The sequence below is a fragment of the Pelodiscus sinensis genome, chromosome 3, assembly GCF_052426305.1.
Source record: "Pelodiscus sinensis isolate ZL-2025 chromosome 3, ASM5242630v1, whole genome shotgun sequence".
In the NCBI taxonomy this organism is placed as follows: domain Eukaryota; kingdom Metazoa; phylum Chordata; order Testudines; family Trionychidae; genus Pelodiscus; species Pelodiscus sinensis.
This window is the reverse complement of record NC_143054.1, coordinates 159,322,432-159,344,118: the sequence shown is the minus strand read 5'-3', so window position 1 is coordinate 159,344,118 and position 21,687 is coordinate 159,322,432. Positions and strand designations below refer to the sequence as shown.

The 21,687-nt window shown below is 43.3% G+C and overlaps 1 protein-coding gene across 2 annotated transcripts in view; it reads left to right on the top strand.

The window, feature by feature from the left end:
* Positions 1-12,064, top strand: part of TMEM63A (transmembrane protein 63A) — a 42,019-nt gene extending 29,955 nt beyond the window's left edge. For both annotated transcript variants that reach the window (XM_006118046.5, XM_006118045.4), the window contains exons 15-23: positions 113-219; positions 1,715-1,801; positions 2,477-2,539; positions 4,462-4,624; positions 5,856-5,961; positions 7,424-7,591; positions 9,299-9,414; positions 9,829-9,891; positions 10,944-12,064. In XM_006118046.5, coding sequence (XP_006118108.1) covers positions 113-219; positions 1,715-1,801; positions 2,477-2,539; positions 4,462-4,624; positions 5,856-5,961; positions 7,424-7,591; positions 9,299-9,414; positions 9,829-9,891; positions 10,944-11,099 — 1,029 coding nt within the window. In that variant the 3' untranslated portion in view covers positions 11,100-12,064. The remainder of the gene's footprint in view (positions 1-112; positions 220-1,714; positions 1,802-2,476; positions 2,540-4,461; positions 4,625-5,855; positions 5,962-7,423; positions 7,592-9,298; positions 9,415-9,828; positions 9,892-10,943) is intronic.
* Positions 12,065-21,687: the final 9,623 nt, after the last annotated feature.

Below are 21,687 nucleotides of genomic sequence, written 5' to 3'. Positions count from 1 at the left end.
ACCTATAAAAGCTAATTTCTACGGCATCTATTCTATAGTCATGTTGGCATTTAGAATATTTGCATCTCTCTTTAATTTGTATATAATATTAATATTTAATTTTATTTTTTAGACTCCTATCATTAGTCAGTTCTTCCCGACACTTCTCCTGTGGTCCTTTTCAGCTCTGCTACCAACAATTGTTTACTACTCAACGCTATTGGAATCCCACTGGACAAAGTAAGCAATCAGTTTTCCGATTTTTAATCCTGTTGCATACTGAATCGTGGGGAAAACTGGAGAAAATATGTAAACTTCATAATAGCTCTTTTCCAGCTACAATTTTAAATCCCATCTAGTCTGTTCCTTGCCCAGTACAAGGTAGTCTGTCCTTTGTGCACTGCTTTATCCAGTGGTAGATTATTCCACAGCGTACTAGGTCGTCTTGATGATAAACAGTCAAGGAATTTTCTGTGTTTTGTAGGCGATCCAATGAATAGCATCTGGCTTTTTTGTTTGTTTTCCCCTTTTGATTGCCCATAAGGTCTCTATTTCAGAGAGGAAAATCAGTGCTTGACTGAAAGCACTCTGCCATTCCCAAGTAAACTCTCCATACAGATCATTTGGACCTCTGATTACAGATGCTGATGATCTGTCACAGACTAGTCTGAATTACAAAAGTACTCCCTTCCCCTCTGTCTGTATGTGGAAAATCACCCTTACTAAGTGTCACATACATTTGTCCTGAAGAAGCATTCTCAGGGACATGGTTATAGAATACTAAGGGAGCACAACCACAGCCCATTGTATGTAAAGAGAAATGCATGGTTCTTGATTTGGTAGCTGGAGTTCTGATGGACGTACCTGGGGTTTGGTACACAAGATGTCTTGACGTACTTTCACCTGAAGCTTGTGGTGGATAGGAGCCAACTTAACAGTCTCCTTTTCTGCCTCTGCCCCTAATGTTTGCAACTGAGGTTTCTTAGATAAAAAACATGTGCCCTTTTCTTTGTTTAAATTGTGCAAATCCTTCCCAAGAAGGACATTCAGACTCAGTTGCTGAATAGTCATGGTTTTCCACCAGCTGTTTTCACCTACCATTTGGTCTTGGGACCCATGAGATATTTGTTTTGTTTGAAGTCGTTTCCTTTGTCATAGACTTGATTTTTTTTTCCACATACAATTTTCATTCCTAGTGTAACTGTACTAATGAATTTGATCCACAGTCCTTAAGGGCTACATGCTTCTCTAGTAAATCTCTGAATCTTCACCTGGTTTTAATGGGTTTTTAGATGCCTGCTGTGACTTGGTGTGGCTCTTTTCTTGCAATAGTGGATTAATGATCAGAAACAGTTTCCATGTCTCTGTAGAGAGAGATGTGGATCTGCTTGGCTCAGGTTTATAGAGATTCTTGCACACACTCTTGCCTCAGAGAAGGGCACTCAAAAAGTTCTCACAGCAGCTAACATGTTACACCCCAAATCCTTCAGGAGTAGAGCTATATTCGACATAGGGATTTATTTAATGAGGTGGGGGATATTTGGAGACCTCAGTTAGTGGAACTAAGAGTTAAGGGGAAATTCAAAAATAAATAAAAATAACTGAACTAGTTTGTTTAGAAAGCATTCTAGATTCCTCCACTTATGATAGCAGAACTAGTGGAGTTGGAAGAGGATGGAAGCTTGTATTTAGCATTAACAATCTTTTACTCAGTAACCCTTTTCCTTCTTGTTAGGTCAGGAGAAAACAGAATAATGATGCATAAAGTGTACATTTTTTTGATCTTCATGGTGTTGATTTTGCCTTCTCTTGGTCTGACCAGGTACTGACCTTGTTCTTGTCTCTTAAAGTTGAATGTTTTATAATCGCAGTTAATCTGCTTTGTTTTTGTAGCTAGCATTCCTTTGAGAAGTACAGCTGTTTTGGTTTTTTTACTCTGTGTTGTATAGTCATGATATCCAAAACTGCCTTTCATCTGAGAATCTCAAAGCAATGTCAAGAACATAGTTAATTGGGGCTCACAAATCCCCTGTAAGGTTGGAAAGTATTTTCAGCTGCTTTCTGTATATAAGAAATATGAGGCATTGAGAGATTAAATGGCTAAGGAACTGAGTTATATAGACAGTAAGTGGCAGAGCCAGGAACCCAGAGCTCCTGATTCCCAGTCTTATGTGCATTAGCTGCAAAATGATCCTTTTCATTCCCCACCTTCTTGGTTCCTGTCCCACCCATTTGGCTGTTTCCCTGGGCACTGTTGATGTCTACCTCTTGCACACTATCTGCTGAAAATAAAACTTAAAAACACGAGCACCAAATCAAACACTTCAGTTTATTGTATTTCAAGTCACACTTCCCATCTTTGACCAAACGATGTTCAGTAATTACAATAGGCTAGAGTAAACAGCAGGTTGTACAGTTAGAAGAGCTTGGTTGGTTTTGTTTGTTACCACCGTGCTGAACTATGGAGAGTGAATGATGTTAACTTTCTTTCTTCTAGTCTTGATTTTTTCTTTCGTTGGCTGTTTGACAAAGAGTTGGCTGAATCTAAAGTCAGGCTGGAGTAAGTATGAGCTACACTCTGATATTTCAATGGAATCTTTTGCCAACTAACCTTTTCTGGTGCATAAGGAGTTTAGGGCATCCATAATGACCTATAGTATAATGTGGGGATTCAGATGAACAGTGGGATGCGAGCTCCACCTAGGTTATTAGGAGTAGGAGTAAGGATTAGAGCCCCTTTTTGCTGGACACTGTAGACAAACACATAACAGAGATGTTCCCTGCCCCAAGAACAGGGGGGAAGCAGTAATTTTTAAAAGGGGGGCCCCTTTATAAATTTCTGAAGTGGCCCTGGGCCACCCCAGAAGGGGTGAGGCCTCTGGCAGAAGGGGCAGGGCCAGAAGACCTTTTGTGTCTCCCTCTCCTCCCTCCTCTACCCCTGAGAATCGCCAGCTGTTCTAAAACAGCTGGCAGTTCCTGTAGGTGCTGCAATGGGAGGAGACCTCGTATGCTCTCCCTGCCTCCGAGTCCTGATTGGCCTGAGGGTGGGGAGAGCGCATGAGGTCTCTTGCTTCCTTCCTGCCAAGGGTGCGCAATGGCCAGAAAAAACCACCAGCTGTTTTAAAACAGTCAGCGTTTCTCTCTAGTTGCTCTGTGCCCTGGGTGGGGGAGGAGACTGCGTGCTTCCCGGGTCTCGATTGGCCTGGGAGCGGGAGAGTGACAGAGTGGCCACAGGCCAGACCCAGCCTGTGGAGGCTCCTTTGGCCACACCTGCCCAAGAAGCTTACAATCTAAGCTAGGGATGTAATAGTGTAGTCGAACTCATTAACCGATAAGCAGAAGCGTATAGGTTAATAGACTACACTCATTTCCCTCCCAACCAGTACATTTTTAGCAGGCTGGCCAGCAGCCAAGTTCAGTTCTGACTCAGGCTGGGTGTGGGACCTGTCTCTGCTGCAGCTCTGCATTTAAAGTGTATTAGGAGCTAGGCAGGCAGGCAGCCCGGCTCCATTACACTTTGCACTGGGACTGGGAGCTTGGACCCGCCCCACGCTACAACCGGGCTGCTGCCACCCTGCGCTGCTGCTTTATCAGAGAGAGCAGCACAGGGCAACAAGTAGCTGCTCCTCAAGAGGAGCTGGTTTTTAAATTGGCTCCCCTTGCAGACCAGCTCCTGCCTGCCACCCCGCACTGCTGCCAGCCCCACCCCCAGGGACTATAGAATAGTTGACTAACTGATAAGAATTCACGAGGTTACTCAACTATTCAATTAACTGATGTTTAACTTCCCTAATCTAAGCATAAGACAGAAGATGGATGCAACAAACAGCTTGGTCAGGGAGAGAGCCCAGTGAGACAATATGTTTAAGGTTGTGTCATATGATTGGAACAGGAATCTTCCCTCAAACCATGTAAGATCTCATAGTTACAGAAATTAATTTAGAAGAGGAAAAGAAATATTCATATGGTCTGGCCTACTGGGATGACAGAACATCATTTGCAGATGTTGTTGGACAGAGGCTGTTTTTTGTGTTGTTTTGTGTTTTACTACACCTAGCACAATAGGATCCTGATCAATGTCTAGGGCACCTAGACAGTTCTGCAGAACAAATATTTAGGCGTTTCTGGTGAAAGACACCACTAGTCTAGCATCTTGCCACCAACAGTGAGTGACTTGAGGGGTAAAATGATTCCTCCTTCCACCATATGCCACCATATTGTCTTTTCAAATTAGTGTAACTTCAGATGCTGTTTATATTCTTATGGATCCGTGTTGGATAGCATCCTGTACGCTACCCCCTTACTGCTGCATGTAGAGAATTCAGCAGTAGGCACTTGTAATTAAGCCACTCTATCATAGATTTTGCAGCCATCTTTTGCAAAGCTCTGCAGTGTTTGTTCCAAAGAGGAGTTATTTCTAAATGTAACCTGTCCCCATTGCAAACCCTCTGCCTTCCAGTCACTGACTCTGTGTCCTTGTAGATGTGTCTTCTTGCCTGACCAGGGAGCCTTCTTTGTGAACTACGTGATTGCCTCAGCTTTCATTGGCAATGGGATGGAGTTACTGCGCTTGCCTGGCCTCATCCTCTATACCATACGCATGATAATGGCTAAGTCCCCTGCTGAGATGAAAAACATTAAACAGGTATATAGCATGGGGCAATAAAACCCTAACCAGCTTATAAGAAATGACAAGACCTTACACAGGAACAGTATGTGCCCTCATACTTCACCGTTGCTAACTCTCATCTGTGGCCATTCCTTGTGGCCTTTGCTTTGCTCATACTAACTGGTGCTTATCCATGTGAAGGTTGGACTGGGGGAGGCAAGCCCCAAACCCCCCTCCCAGCATCACGGGGAGGGTGAGCAGTACGTGATCCCATCCTCCCCCACCCCAGAGCACAGGGAGGGCGGGGAGAACATGGCCCCAGCCTCCCCAGCCTCAGTAGGTGTTCTGGGAGCAGAGTATGGGTGGGGCCAGGCTGATGGTTTGGGAAGGCAATGCCTTCCCTTGCCTTGCATACCCACCGTCCATGTGCCTGTCCCCTCTCTGAGCAGCACAGCGTAGGTATATAGGAGACTGTACAGCTTGAGCCCATCTCTGGTTAAAACAAGCCCTTCTGGGCCAATTCATCCTTACTTGGTGCCTGAAAATCAGGTTCTCCATCTCCACATCACCTCAAAATGAGAACTTGAAATAGGGAGTTGTCAAACAAGCTTCATTTAAACCTACCTGTAACCAGCACTTTCTTCCCCCTTTCCTCAAAACTTTATCTGAAATGGGTCTCTTTGTAGGTTTGAAAAAAGTTGGCTTAGTAGCTTTCACTCTGCAACTGTGAGTGAGGCTTTGTCCAAGGTCCCCAGCCTGAGAGGTTCAGCTAATCATTCGAACACTTGAGCTATTTGCAAGCCAAACTGGAGCTCTGAAAGCCAACACATCCAGCCCACAGAGGTTAAGCTCTAGAGATCAGAGTTCTGGCAACACAGGCACAATAGTTTTCTGCTGTGTGGTTGGACATAGCTTTTCCCCAGAGCTGAATTTAAGGAGACCAAAAACAGGCTACTTGAGGAATTATCTTGACATAAATATCAGTTTGCTGCAAGCATGCTCTGTGTATGCTTTCAGCTAGTCTCTCTCATGTCATGGAACCAACATGGCTACAACACTGCATACAACAGTGCTGAAACCATGGAATTAGTTTGCGTACCACTTCTGCTTCTGTAACTAGTTTTCCTGGATGTCTACTAACTAACTAACTAACTAACTCTCTCCCATTTTGAGGAGAGAATAATTAAGGGGCAAACTTAATTGTTTTCTTTGTGAATCTAGTTTAATCCTAGTTGGAAAGTAACATTTGTGTTTGTTTTTTCCCTAGCATCAAGCATATGAGTATGAATTTGGTGCAATGTATGCCTGGATGTTGTGTGTATTCACTGTCATCATGGCCTATAGCATCACATGCCCCATTATTGTCCCATTTGGTAAGTTTTCCACTAAGTTGTATGTAAAGTGCAGAGGAGAGAGAGGTTTGATCTGAGCATAGGGCCAGGAGAGAGGAATTCCTCTGATGGTGACTTTTTGTGTCCTTGGACCAAAGCACACATCCACTTTGCCATGTGGTAAAATAGAGCAATATCCAACCTCCAATGTGGTATTGGGGTAAATGAACATCTGTATGCTATTTTGAAGCTGAAAAGAAATACATACGTGATTATTATATTTCTACAGCTTGAGGAATATATTAACTTTGTCTTCTGTACAGTTTTAACAATTAAAGATGGAATTTTAAGTTGAAAAGGTTTAGTACCGTGCTTTTCAAAATCTTAACTTTCATTTCTACTTGCCTTTGTGCTATAAAGCTCCAAGAGAGAACATAAGAACGGCCATGCTGGGTCAGACTAAAGGTCCATCTAGCCCAGTATCCTGTCTGCTGACAGTGGCCAATGCCAGATACCCCAGAGGGAGGAAACAACATATGTAGAGGATGTCTACATACGACTTTCAGTTAAAGAGGTTCAAGAAAGTAGCCAAACTTTCAATGGGACTTGTGCTCCTAAATCCCTTAGTCACTTTTGAAAATCCCTCCCCAGAGTTCCATCAAAACAGATAGAATACAACATAAAAACAAACACTGCAAACCTGTGACATGATCAGAGTCATGCCTTCTGGCCCTGGTATCTATGAATGTTTTAATGCCTTAGGTAGGGATGTGAACATGTACCCATGTCAGTTAACCCTCACGGTAACAAGGACTCCCCCCCCCCCCCCACTGCTGCCTCTGATACAGAGGCAACAGTGGGGACTGGGGCACGAGACAGGCAGGAGTCAGTGCTCTCGGGGAGCTGGCTTTTAAGCTCCTGCCTACCCTCCCCCCCACGCAAACGTGTCACCACTGAAATTTTCATTTTAACTTTAGTTTCATTTTAACTTTCATTCATCTTTAGTCCTAGATGAATAATACGATAATAAAAGCCTAGCTAGAATCCTGAAGACCACATGAGCAGAATGCTGATAGAAACAGAACAAATACCTAGTTGCACAAACATGCCATTGATATAGGTCCCAAATTAACATAAAAGTAAAGCTGTTTTCTCAGGGGGAATATTGTGAAATAAACCTCATCTATTAAAAGACAGTGGGGAAAAATGTAAGGTCAGGTCTAAACGCATAAAAGTTGATTCCAGACTATATTTTATCTCCCTAAATTGTCTGTGTTCCATATTGTAAAGATTCAGCTGTACTACTGCATACTATCAGAGCTAGCTACCACCAGAAGACTGAACTTGGACCATCTTGGTTTGTACAGAGACAGACTTAACTTGAAACTGTCATTTTAAAAAATTAAAAATAATTTTGTGTATCACATATGTCAAGTCTCCCTACCTAGTTGTGATCTGTGGTCACAGTTTTCAGTAACCTGTCTGGCTCTATCCCCTTCTTCAGGTTTAATATATATACTGATGAAGCATATGGTTGATCGCCACAACCTTTACTATGCATATCTCCCTGCTAAACTGGAGAAGAAGATCCACTTTGCAGCTGTGAATCAGGCTCTTGCAGCTCCAATCCTCTGTCTGTTTTGGCTCTATTTTTTTTCATTTTTGCGACTAGGTAAGGGTTCCCTTTTGGTGATTATATTTCAAGCTTGTCTACAATCTTGTGGTTGAAGCAGAGGGACCATGATTCCAATCCTAACTCTGTCACTTTGTCTTATGTGGAAGTTTAGGGAGTTTAGTTTAGCAGAAGTATGTAGGAAGTTTCTTAACCTCTCTGAATCTCCAGTTGTGTATTTTTAAGGCAGGGATAATAATCTTTACCTGTCTCATGGGGATATTGCAAGGCTTACTGTCTTCAGAGTACTTTGAGATCCTCTGAAAGGAGGTGATAGGGAAGAGCAAAGTATTGCATTTAACTTTTAAGATGTTGGTTGATACATTCTCTCGCTGATCCCCATTCAAATTTGCCTCAGATGATAAATGTTCATTGTGCCACAAACTTGTTGTATTAACAGAGTTGTTGGAGGAAGTTAGTAACTTAGCTCTGGGTGCCCAGAATGGTATGGGAGGTAGTTTGGGGGTTTTGTTACTCTGGAGGCGCTTGTGGCTTTTTCCCCCTTTGGGTTAGAATGGAAGTGGCTTTTTAAATCCCAGGAACTTACTTTTTAATGAACAATACAAGTATTAATATGTCCATAATATGTCCAGTCTAGCTTGTATATTTTGAGATTCCATTCCCTTGGCATAACCACTTATAACACTGTATCAAGTATCAGAGGGGTAGCCGTGTTAGTCTGCATCTGCAAAAGCGGCGAGGAGTCCTGTGGCACCTTATAGACTAACTGAGATGTAGGAGCATAAGCTTTGGTGGGCAAAGACCCTCTTCGTCAGATGCATGTCAAGACGAAGTGGGTCTTTGCCCACGAAAGCTTATGCTCCTACACCTCAGTTAGTCTATAAGGTGCCACAGGACTCCTTGCCGCTTATAACACTGTAATTACTTTTAAAAGTATCATCTGATCTAGCAGTAATTAGGAGCACTACACTTACCATATTAGATGAGACACCAAACTCCAGTATCCTGCTTCTAGCAAAGGCCTATTCTTGATGTTCCAGAAGAAGGCAAATACCCACGATATGCACCAACTAATCATTAAAAACACATAATTGTCTGCAGCTCTGCAGTTAAATGCTGATTAATCTGGTTGACGTTAACAACCTGCTCTGTGATAGTGTTTGTTGTTTTAGGATTGCACCCAGGGTGAGCCAAGCACTTTCCTAAAAGGATGGTCCCTGCTCCAGTTAGTTTACATTCTTAGCCTTGGAGTTTTGGTCTCTAGCACAGTACCTGAGAGTTCAGTGACAGAAGCTCAGGTGGCCTAGGAGGGTGGTTTGCATCATAGCACAAGCATTTCTGTGAATGCTCAGATGGCATTGTCTGGCACTGAAAGCAGCTTTCTCTAGTACCATACGGATGCCGCCTAATATAGGGGGTGTCTGACAAGCGGGGAGAGGAAACGGGGGAAGGCCTTACGGCTCAAGAAATGGACTTAGAGAGCTCCTCTATATAAGGATCAAGGAAAGATCCTTCTATTGTTCTGTGTGTAATGAGCCGGTCATGAAATCAGTGTGTCCTGCATGGACCTTTGTTAGCTATTTTTTCCTCTAGATGAATTTTTCTTCTGTTTTGTTCCATTTCCAATGAGAGAATGTTCTTTCCGTATAAGCTGTTTTGTGATCAGTGTGATCTGTGTTTGGTTTTTGCCTGCCTGAATCAGAGACAAGTACATTCTTTTTTGTATTGTGTTTGTTTGTTTTTAAGGTTTTAAAGCTCCCACGACCCTCTTCACGTTCCTAGTTGTCAACATCACAATTGTCGTTTGTTTAGCTTATTCCTGTTTTGTCTGCTTTAAGTATCTGAGCCCGTTGAATTACAAGGTAAACTCATATGGAATGTATTGGGGGAATTGATGTTAAATAGTCACTAGCATTAGCACTGTGCTTGGTACTGCGCAAAGCTAGTTCCAGGACATGAATGGCAAAACTGCTGTTTACTTCAGTGGAGGATCTGGCCAGAAGGGGTCAGTCCTCTAAGATGGTGAAAGCGTGCTGCTGAGTAGAGAGGCTGGTGGCTTTGCACACAAGGGGATGGAGGGAAGGAGTTCCAAGCGTGAAGAGCAGTGTGGGAGGCAAGTAGGAAGTGGGTGCTTTGGAGGAGCACAGGTAGCAGCTGTGGTTTCAGTGTAATTTGTTATGGGACATTGTCCTGAAACTGCATAACGATTACCTAATGTTTATGATCGATTCCATGATTTACCCATTTAATACTTCCGCCTTACTGCCTTTCTGTAGGTAGAAGAATTGCCCAGTGCACAAGGAAGTGACACAGATGCAGAAACCGTTCCACGATCTGCTGTAAGCTAAAAATAATTTTTACCCTTCCAAGGCAAACAAGCTCCTGACATGCTCAGCAAAAGGCTCGTGTAGGAGATTACTAAACTGTGTCAGGGTAGGTAGGTATTAGCTGACTTGAGGACCAGATGATCAGAACACTGCGCTTGCCTATTTGAAAGGGTTGCTCTAAAAATAACTTCTAGACTTAAGCGTGATAGGAATAGCAGGGTGATTTTTACCGAACCCTGACCCTTTACTTCCAGTAGCTACATGTGTTGTGTTCTGATTATTTGGGTCTCACGCCAAACACTGTACAATTAGCTGCATTTGAATGCTATGCAGTCATACTGCTTGGAGACTGAGTGAGAGGTGTGATATGCATGGCAGAGCTTCAATGCCATGTCACCAAACATGACCACAAGACTTCGGCATTTGCACTAGTATTTGAAATGCTGTCTGGGAGAATACAGTAGGGGTGTAATAGTGTAGCTGGTTAAACGATTAACCGATAGCTCAATCTTGAGAGCTACATGCATGTTATTGCAGAGCCGCAGCAGGAGCTCCCTGGACCCAGCACTAGCCGGAACCAAGCCAGGGTGCCTGCCTGCTCCTAAATTACTTTTCATGGAGAGCCGTAGCAGGTGTAGCTGGCATGAGCTGGGACTGAGCCAGGCTGCCTGCCCACTGGCTCCTAAAATACTCTTAGTGCAAAGCTGCAGTGCAGGTAGTTACTGGGACCTGGCACAAGCCGGGACCAAGTGCTTGCAGAGCTAACCCTTATCGATTAATTGTGGAGTCGACAAAATTTTTGTTGACAACACAATTAATGAATTGCATACTTCTGAGCATCCCTCGAATACAGATACCTCAGTATGCCAGAGCCCCACGTGACCCTGGAGTTTTGCTCTAGAGAATTTACATTGAGGGACAAAGGGCAGTGTTATGAAGGAGATAGAAGAGGGAGAACATAAAAGGAAAAACTGTAAGGAAAGATTTTAAATAATATATTATCCCAGTATTTTAAAATTGTCCTAAAAAACAAATAATAAAATGCTAAATGTTTGCACTTTCAGATGTATGTCCCACGGGTCTTGCTTAGTCATCCTACAGAAAGGACATCACTGGCTCAGAAGGGGCAGCCGTCATATGGCACCATAGAGGATACCGATGCAGAGGTAGAAGACAGCGTAAACTACTTTGTGGGACCTGTGGTAATTGAAGAAGCATAGGAGTTATTTCTGCCAATCTCCAGGATTAACACAAGGTGGTGCACTTGGTCCAGCCTTTAATGAAACTGATCCCTCGAGCATTCTGATTCATTTACCCTGTCTGCAGAAGAGGCATAGAAATAATTCAGTGTGTGAGCTGCAGCTCCACTTGGAGATTAAAAAGCAGCCACTTTGAGATTGATTGTTTTACAGGCCATCAACACACACTGTGAAACAAGGATGCTGACCAGTATGAAGGAGATAATCCTCAGGGACTACTACTTTGGGTTTACTATGTAATCACTTGCCTTATGGAGAGATTTCACTCTTCACAGAAATAACAGGTCACTGAAGCAAAAGCAGTTCCCCAGTTGCAAGGTGTCAGTATATTTGAAATGACTCCCCTTGACTTTTAACCAGTGTCACAGATTTATTAACCACTGGGGATTGATAAATCCAGAAACTGTCAGTTTTGTTGAAAACTTGAAAGCAACCATTACCCTGCTGGTGTGAGCCAGGAAAAAGGTTTGTGGTGTGGTAGTGATCTCTCCCACCACCCTAAAATACCCAGTCCACACAACATAACTTTTTTGAAAGAGAGGAGGGCTTTGTTGTGCACTTTGATTGTGAATATACCAAACTTAGAGGACTTGGGTGAATAAGGGATCTGCTATAACTTTTATATTATTTTTGCAGGGGATGCATTTGTTACTTTCTGGTCACTATGTTAGGGGCCTTGCACAAGAAACAATCACCTGCCAACAATAAAGGATGTAAACATTTTATCTTTTTTTTTTTAATCTCTCTGGTTACAGTGACAAATTTCTGCACTTCTCTGATAAAGTGCCAGTCGTATGAACTGTAAAATGTTACATCGGTTTTAAATTATGTAGTAGGAGCCAATTTCTCCTAGAGCTACATTGTGTCAAAGCGTAACTAAGCAATAATCACATGAACAATAAAACACTGAGTTCAGTGAAATTCTAGAGCTGTCTTTTCGACTGACTTTCTTTGCATATTTAAACGTGTGCCACCTCAGAGGCCTGCCAATACTGGGACACTGACCCAGTCCTGCAACATGTCAAATGGTTGCTGAGACCATGAGTACCCTTGACTCTCTGGGAGTGAATCTTGTTTATTCATATAGAAAATCCTTTTGTTCTTGTACCGATTTTTCTACTTGACTCTCCTTACAAAGAGCTCCTCAGGCCAGGCCTGTTGTTTCTTGAGTGTCTGAAAAATGACTGACAAACATGACTCAAGTGGTACCTCAAATAAAGAAAGGTGTTCGGTCTCTCACAGGAATCGCCCTAGATTCTTAAAGATCTGTTTCCTGCTCTTGTTGGACAAATGCTGAGAACATCAGAGGAGATGATGGGCCTTGCTACAATCATGTCCCCTTCAAGTCCCTAAGGAACAAATTGGCAGAGTTTTGGAAAGGAGTCCTATCCTGTGAGTCATAGGATACATAAAAATATCTGGTTCTACAGAAGTAAGTGAGGGGTGAAGTAAGCAAAAAGGACTGCATTTGTGCCAGACTCTTCTGCTTGAGTCATTTATATGCTCTTCTTTACCTTTTTTAAACTGTGATAGAACTGCCAGAAGTGAAATGCAGATTGGCTGCAAACCACAAAAAGATTAGGACTGTGAAGCCAAGTGAAAACAAATATTCTGATCTAGAGTTTCTACTCCACATTCTGATTTGTGCAGGTATTACATGTGGTTATGAGAATCCTGCAATTCATGGCCATGGTAGAAGCAATACCTGAAGGGAGTATGGGGATTCTGCCATCCTGTTGACTTTTCAGTTCTCTGGTTCAAGTTAAACTTTAACATCATTTTCATATGCATCCATGTAAGCAGTTCTCACCCCTTGTATAGGCACCTCCACTGATTATCATGATGCTGAAGGATTTGGCTCCCTCACTTGTCCTGTTAGCTGTGGCAGGACACCAATCAAGAATCCTAATCTTAAATAGTAGAACTTAGTTCTTTCAGGTTTGCTGCCACTGATCTACTGAGCGAGGTCCTGGGTCTGATCTCGAGGACAAGAGCTGAGTATTTAATTTCCTTTTGATGTCTGTCCTCTCTGTGCTCATGCAAGGTGGGAGGCTGACAGTCCTTGACAATGAAGCTTCTTATCCTCAGGACAGATTAATCATGGATGCTGGCAATAACAGCACCAGCTTCCACATGTCAGTTGGCTTCAAACCTGCTCTAGATTCTAGATTGAAGATGAGTTGAAGAGGGGAAGAATTTCTGTTTCACTGTATGATCATTATTGGGCCTCTCCTGAGTGCTAGCAAAGGATCTGACGCACAATCTTATTTTATTTAGGCCAACAAACCATCATGTAGCAGTCACTCTTGCTTACCACCAACCTACAATAGTGTTGAATTTGCAAACTGTTCCTGTGAGACTGTATCCATTACCAGTTCCCTTAACTATCTGCTCCCTTTCTGTTTTTGTATCCACATAGTTATAACTGAGCTGTAGCATGACCCTAGTGCACTCACTTTCTCAATTTGGCCGGGGGATGGAAACATCTACTGGTAAATTACAAGTCCTCTGCCTAGCAGCACAGAATAAAGGCTGCTCTGACCTAAGTTTGCTATGTTGTCCTTTGTGTCTATTTCTGAGCTGGAAGACATTCAGAAACTGCACTGATTGTAGTTCATTCTTTTGTGCTGGTGAAAGTTTCCAAGTATCTAAAATTAGATCAGTAATAGGAACTCCCCACATTCCTTGATGAGTCTGAGAGGAAAAAGCATTTCACAGTAAGAGATGGAAACTTCAGCAGATGGGGATATCGGATTGTACCATATGTGATTTTCATGTCTAACGGCATTGCATGTTCTTTACTGAATCTCTTACAACTCTTTTGGCAAGCAACCGAAGCAGACCTTAAACCAGGCAGACCAAGCCAGAGAACCCCCAGCAGCAGTGGGGCCAGGTGGCAGCAAGAGAGCCTTGGCTGGGGAGCTCTGGGGAATCTCCAGTGGTAGGGAGGCTGGCGGCATCTGAACAGGGCTGGCGGTGGCTGGGTGGCAGCGGGGCCGGCAGCAGCCAGGCGGTCCTGGCCGAACCCAGTGAACTCTGATGGCAGCGAGCAGGAGCCCCAGCCATTGGAGACTGGGAGTAGGGCAGCCAGCAGGGGTCTGGCAAACTCCCTGGTTCGGGACCATTCAGGTCCCAAAGGTGCTGGATCAGAGAGGTCCAACCTGTACTTTTCTTTTAATGATCCATAACCTTTCTATCAAACACCAGTGTCCATTTTTCTGCCTTGCTTCCAAACAAATATGTGTCAGATCCCAAACTGACTGGCAGCTGTGCTCATACTCTGTCTCTAACAGCTGCAAGTGTCTGCTTCAAATAGTTTAAAGCTAGCAAAGCTTGGGGACTTTGTACCCTGAGGGCAGCTGTTCCCCAGGTCATAACAATGAACAAATCAATAATGGCAGATGCACTGAAAATTGACGCTTTGAGTCAAGTCTCTGGCTTGCTGATATATCTCCTAGCAGCTCTTGCTAACATCTGACATCAAATTGTGTGCAGAGCTCTCAGATGCAGCAAGTGTGACTTCCCAATTTTATGTTCTCAAGTACAGAATTTCTGGATTGTCTCCAATTGGTCTTTTTTAGTACAGTCTATAAGTAGTTGCCCTTTGGGAAGGGCATGAATTGGGGCCAGCTGTCTTGGCTGTCTACACTAGGCATTAACTTCTAATTCTTTTGACGACACATAGAGAATAGGGCTCCCTGAAATTGCTGGAACCATATGCAAACTACCCTTCCATATTCTGTGTGTCTCCATTATTAATCTCTTCCGATTTGGAGCTTGCACTTCCCAGCACAATGATTCTGGATTCCTGACTGTTACTGCAAGCTGTCCCCTCTCCTGGGGGGCTAGGGTTAGTTTGTTGCTTTGGTAGCTTAGTCCCTTCTCTCCTGGAGAAGCTCTCGTACTGCAAAAAATTGAGTTTCACAGCCCTGCCTGGACGGAAATTCCTTCCCAGACTCCAGGTGTCATGACTACAGGATAGTATTTTGCTTTTTTTGTGATATTAAGTAAGCTAAATACATATATGTGCAGTGTCAATTTTGGATAGACAGCTGTAAGTAGAGCCCTGTGTGGATACAAAATATGTATCTGCAAAAATGAGCCCTGGATATCGGCACTGACATCTGCGGATGCAGAGCCCTGTGAATATATAACGGATATCTGCAAAGTTGGAGGGTTCTAAATATATTTGTATCCACAGCTGCATCCATATCTGCAAAAATGAGCTGTGGATATCCACATCCACATCAGCTGATGAGGAAACCTGCAGATATGAAGTGGATATCCATGGATTTTCAGGGCTCCTGCTATATGTCCTGTTTGGAAATGGCAAAAGCAATACCATGATTTTGCCTCAACTCTGGCAACTGGATTTAGACCAATTTAGAATGTCCTTTTAACATATATTCAAATATGTTCATTTTTAAATAATAGTCAGGCCCACTATGCATATGCAGAGTATATGTAAGTTGAATTATTAGACTAAAACACAGTATGAGGTAGCATGGTCCAATGGCAAGTGCTAGGGCATGAAGCTGGGAGCCTGGAGAATTGGTTTAACAGGAGCTTGACAAAGAGAATTTTGGCCTGCTCCTCTTTGTTATAGCAAGTGAATAACTGGACTAGTCATACTAATTCCCTATCCTAATATCACTATCCAATCCCTCTCTTCTATTTGTGTGTTAATGTTACATCTACATTCAGAAATGTCACTCTCCCTTCAGCTGCAATCACTTTTCCCTGTGGCTTGCAGGAGAGTTATGGAAATAAAAGGGTTTCTAAATATGTTCTCCCCCAGACAGCAATGCAGCGGCTACCCCCAAAAGAGTTGCTGGGGAAGAGAATATGGCCCTATCTCTGGGCCTGGTCAGACCCTACTGGCACCACGATAACACTTAAAAAAGGATGTTGAAAACAGGAAAGGGTTCAGAGAAGAGCCCAGTGAATGATCTGAGGCAGCAAGGATTTACTGTTCGGGATGGCTAAAGTTGGGCTTCAGTAGGAGCTGTTAGTACTTATATCTCTGAAATCCACCTGTTGATTTTTGAAAGGTGCTGAATATCAAGAGGTCCCATTTAACTTTAGTTGGATTTTTCAGGTGCTAATGCCTTGTCAGAAATTTGACCTGAATCACAGAGTCTCACAAATCCATGGCAGAACTGTGGCAAGAACCTAGGTCTCCTTGTTCTAACTGACAGCCAGGCTCCCCCACCACAAGTGCTGGAAAGGAATCCCTTTCTTGTCTACTGTGCTGGGGGGTGGAAGGAGGAAATGCTAAGCAATAGGTCCCCAAATGTCCTTTTTGCTTTATGAACGTACAAGAGCACAGCGGGTTGCTGAAAGGGGAGGCTGGGATGGAAAGCAAATTTACCTCAAGGCAGCAGCTCCTGTCTGAAATGGCTCAGCTAGAGTCCCCACTCTGGGCATTGCAACCTGGCTTCAGTCCCGTTCAGGTTTGGTCTGGCTGTCTCTAGCTACAAGAGGAGTAGGGCTGCAATGCCACCTAGTTTGGAGGCTTCATCACATGTTTTTAGTCACTTCCAAGATTTTCCAGACTTTAGTCAAGTTCACGATTACTAGGACGCCTCTGCCCTATGCACGAGGGGGTGCTGGGGTATTAAGGTTTGACCACCCTGCATTATTCATGAGTAAAACCATACCTCAGTTATACAAATCCCCCTAAGTGCCAATACAACCTCCATACCACTGCTCTGTGTATCTTACAGATTTTACTGCATCATACTCCAGAGAAATTTAAAATGTCTTGGTTCTATTTCATCCTTTGGACTATAAAACCAGTTTTGTCTTGGAGCATGTCTTTGTCTTTTCTATGACTCCATAAGGCATTGCTTCTAAGATCTGGTATCTCTTGATCTGCATGTGGCAGCTCTTGGGGAGCTTTTTATTGGAAGTACTTTAAGTTTGAATCAGGCTTCTCACATTCTTCTGTTTCCATGTGGTGTCCCAGGTGCTTCAGATGGCTCCGAAGTGCAGATTCCTAGCCCCAAACAGCATACAATCAAAATCTGCTTCTCAGAGAAACAGTCAAGACATTTGAGAAATAATGAGCTGTGTGTCTGGAAGGAGTCATTAAGCAAAACCTTTCCCTTCCCAATTAAAGGGACAGAGGCAGTGGTGTCTAGGGGCTAGAGTGGGGTTGGGGCAGCATTATATCTGGGTTTCAGGGAGTCGGTGAGAGATGTTGGAAAAGTTGCTTAATTTTATTTGCCTAAGTGTCCCCATCTGAAACACAGGACTAGCCCTTTCCCTTCTTCCAGCCTCAGCTAACTAGCTTAACATCAAAGTATCTGTGTTACAATGAGAGCAGGGACACATTTCCTTTCCCCCTGTACAGCCAGGCAAGAGCAAAGCTAGAGCACAATAGGCACAAATATCTTTCTAGAAGAAAATCCCCAGCAATCAGTCTATTTCTAGCCCAGGTTCAGCAGAGAATTGCTCACAGAAGTGCCACTCCGGCTGCTGGAAGGGGAGAGGTTAATACATGCTGTCAGAGCACAGTGTACAAGGGCTGTTGCAAGGACTGCCCTAGACCAGCTGGGAAATGTGAGCTGGCTCAGCTGGAGGAGAAATTAGTCCAACCCAAAGAACTGCAAGGAGGGTGAACCTCACACTAAGTTGGACTGAACGAGAGCTACAAGAGGAAAGGCAAATCTCAGCAGCAGGACCCCTTCTTCAGCGCTCAGTTGAGAAATGCTGACAAGAAAGACTCCCTGTTTCTATAATTTACCTAAGCTCCACCCACCACTTACTTATTCTTCATGTAGCCTTGGCTTATCTGGTCTCTCCGGCAGTGTGCACACACCCAGATAAAGTAAGGACGCTGTGTCATTGTCGCTGGAGGCAATTACGGGGTAGGCTGTGAGGATGGCCCTATAAATAGGGATGGACTCTTAACAGGGAACTGACGACTAAGCATGAAATTACAGACTAACTGGCATGCTTTTCAGTGCAACAGAGGTGGTGGTAAGCAATGAGTTTAAAACCTTTTTAAATATTTAACTAAAGGGTGTTGCATAGTGTAGGAGCTAGTGGCCGGGAGAGGGAGGCAAGTGCCCAAGGCCAAGATTTTCCAAAGCAATCAGTGATTGACAGGCCTCACTTTTTGACAGACAACGTGGCACTTTAAAGGGGCCTGATTGTAACAAGGTGGGGGCTCAGTACTGTCTGAGAGACCTCAAGTCACGCCAGGGTCAGTTACCCCTTTCGAGAAGCATGGTCATGTTCTTTTTCCATAGCATCTACCCACCTGCTGGGAAAGTCACTTGCCTCCATTTATGCCCTAGTTTGTCCTCCACATAATGAAAGTGACAGGCCCCTCTGTAACCACCACCTCTGGCAGATTGAAACAGCAACTGTAGAAGTAGATTCTTTTATTCTGAGGTAGAACAGTTGACATATTTAAGCTCAGAGAGAGAGAGAGAAAGAAAGAAACAGGAATGCCGGAACAACGTGTATAGTGAGGGTGCTGGGAGCCACTGAATCAAATTGTAAACCCTGTATCTGATGGAAACTTCTTCTAGAGCACCTCCTGCCCCTCTAGTCCCAGCACTTACAAAGAGAGAGAACCTTTTTCTTTATAGGACTGAATTTCATGCAGTCAGCTTTGGGGAAAAAAGGCAGGGAAAACTGAAACGTCGTAGTGTTTCATGTGCTCCCTTTAAAATGGGGTGGTTTGCATGAATAGTGTGTCTGTTCATGGGTGGGCCAAGGTACAGCTGTAGCATCATAGGCTCTATGGTGAACTTCGCTGCTGTAACTGGTGTCTCTTTTTTGATGGGAATTTAAGAAAGAGGAATTACTGCAAAGCTTGTGCCGTGCACTACAGCTCACCTCTGGGTAAAACAGGATCATTCAGCACCTGTCTGTTTATAAATATAACTGGCTGGAAAACAACTGACAAAGCCTAAATAGGCCTAATTCTCCTGTGATCATCAGCATAAACCCCATCAATGCTATTGGCATTACACACTGGGTGGAAGCCTTACTGTAAGGGAGGGGTTTTAGACTTCAGCATTTACAGTATCTCTCTGTAAAAAAAACCAACAAACAAATTATGTCATAGCAAGTGAAATGAAAGGCATCATTTTCTGTCTTTAAATCAACTAGCATGAAATCAATATGGATTTATTCCTGGCCTCCTTCAACTGAACCCACCAGTTTTTCCTGTCCAAACTCTTCCAAGCAAAGCTTTATTTTCATTAAATGCATTTTGTATATTGCACCTGCTGTAACAACTACTTTTCAAAGTCTAGGGTTGTCTTTAGTTCAGAACTGGCTGACCAGTTTCATGGAGAATAGAACATTCATCAAACAGCATCACTTTGTTTTACAGAAACTGACGTGGAGGAAAGAACAATATTAATGAAACTGGTCTGTGGCTAAAGAGCTCTGCTCCTGGAGCAGTTTGTGTTTGTGAAAGCTTTGGCTATTGCTTTGTGACTCCTTTTTGGAACAGCTTCAGATGGAAATTATTCAACCAGGTGCAGAGTGAAGCTTTTAGGCTAGTTGAAAAGTTTCACAAAGAACAGAATCCACAACCAATCAGCTGCTACTCTGATGAATGCCAAGATGCCCAGCTGGCTCAGGAACAAATCCCATTCTTTGTGAAAGAAGCTATTGCTGTGTCACTGATCCATTCATCATCACTGCATCACAATCATTAATTAATGGAGAACATGAAAATTCAAAAATTGTTCACTGGTTCTTTTGAACCCTTTAGAAGTACAGAAAAATACTACCAATTACCATATGCTCCCAATAAACAGCTGTCTGTGCAACTCTAAGGTATAACAGGCAAAGGGTATGTGTTTCTAATTCAGTCAAAGCTGTGATAGCCAGGTATCAAGTCCAGCTGTTACAGTCAGAACAGAGTTTTGTCCATAAAAGAGGCAATGCAAACAGATCAACTTCTCTATCACCACATCTGGATAATGTCAAAATCTGCAATTTAGACACCAGGGTTGCTTCTAGTTTGCTAAATTAGCTTTTGTCATAATAAAGCAAAAACTTGACAGCAGTGTTCCTTTTTAGTTTTGTTTTCGTTGTTTTTAAATAAACAATACGGACGTGATAAGGATAGTGAAGGGACACAGGTTAAAGTTTGAGACATACTACTTTAAATATGTTATGTGTGGGTATGATTGATTAAAAGTGTAATTTTTAAAATATCTGGTTTTCACCATTTATGTTGGGAAGGCTTGCATTTCACTCTTCCTATATGATGAAAAGCGAATAGTAATCCATTGCTGAGTTTGGATTTTATTTCAGAAAGTTGAATAAATGAGACAACATGGGAACATTTGAGACAGTCAAACCTAATAAAATATAAAAAAATAATGACAGATATTTCTATTGACCTTTGAAAAACCTAAATTATATGTCCTGATCTGTTCAGTCAATTCCATTTTCTTGTAGCCGTTACTTTTTTTGTGTGAGAACACTGTAACATCAAAAATTGATAAAATTGATATAAAATTGTGTTTTCTTTGTTGTACAAAATGCAATAATGTGGTGCCTGCTCATTTTCACTCTGTGGCTGGCGGATTTTATCATCCGTGTCTCAAATTACTCAGTGCAACAAATGCTGAACCATCACCGGGCACACTTAAAAGAAAAAAGCCCTATCATGTTAAAGACTGGACCTGGGAGGGCTCCTGTAACATAAGAACTTGAAACAGAACCTCCATTCACTTTCCCTTGGCCTCCTTTTGTTCAGACCTGGCCCCCAAAACCAGAGCTAGAGCAGACAGAAAGGAGATGAAAATGCTTCTGAGCGTTCCGCTTACATTTGAAAGTAGATCTGGCAGGCATCATATAGCAAATTTCACTTCCACTTATTTTGTCTGTGCTGTGACTGATCAGTCCCTAGGGGGAATATTCATTTATATGAGCATATGATAATGCTTCCTGACATTGCAGCAGAGGTCTGGATATGCAATAAAGATGTGACAGAGGTGACCTATTGCCCTGAAATGTAAGACCGCACATAGGAGAAGGGGGGAAGAAAGACAAATATGAGTGCCCAGAAGCCAAGGACTTAAGCAAAAAAGAAACATAGCGAGGGCTGCAAACAGCTGTCAGTATCATGAGCAAAAGAACTGACTCCCTCCCCCACCCCCAGCACTTTTCCCACATTGTGCCTGGAATAAACTCAAGAAATGGCCCTCCCTGCAGCAAATTCTTTCTAGGAAAGAGGATGATGGTTCTTCACTTACATCCTGTGCCTGCAAGCAAAGAGACTAGAGTTTAGGCTAAAACAGAAAGGCTGGTTCTACACTGGTGTCAGGGGCAGCCAGTGGCTATAGGTGCACTCAGCCGCTGCCTAGGGCGCCACTGCCTGGGGCACCCAATGATGACATCACGGGGGCGCCCGGGGTACCCACCGATGACATCAGTCCATTTACGGCCCTGAAGGCAGGGGCATCAATCACGCAGCCGGCCTCGAGCCACTCCTGACTGGCGTGTTCTTGCACAAAAACGGCTGCTCTTGCGCAAAAACATGCCGCCTGTCTACACTGGCCGTGCATTC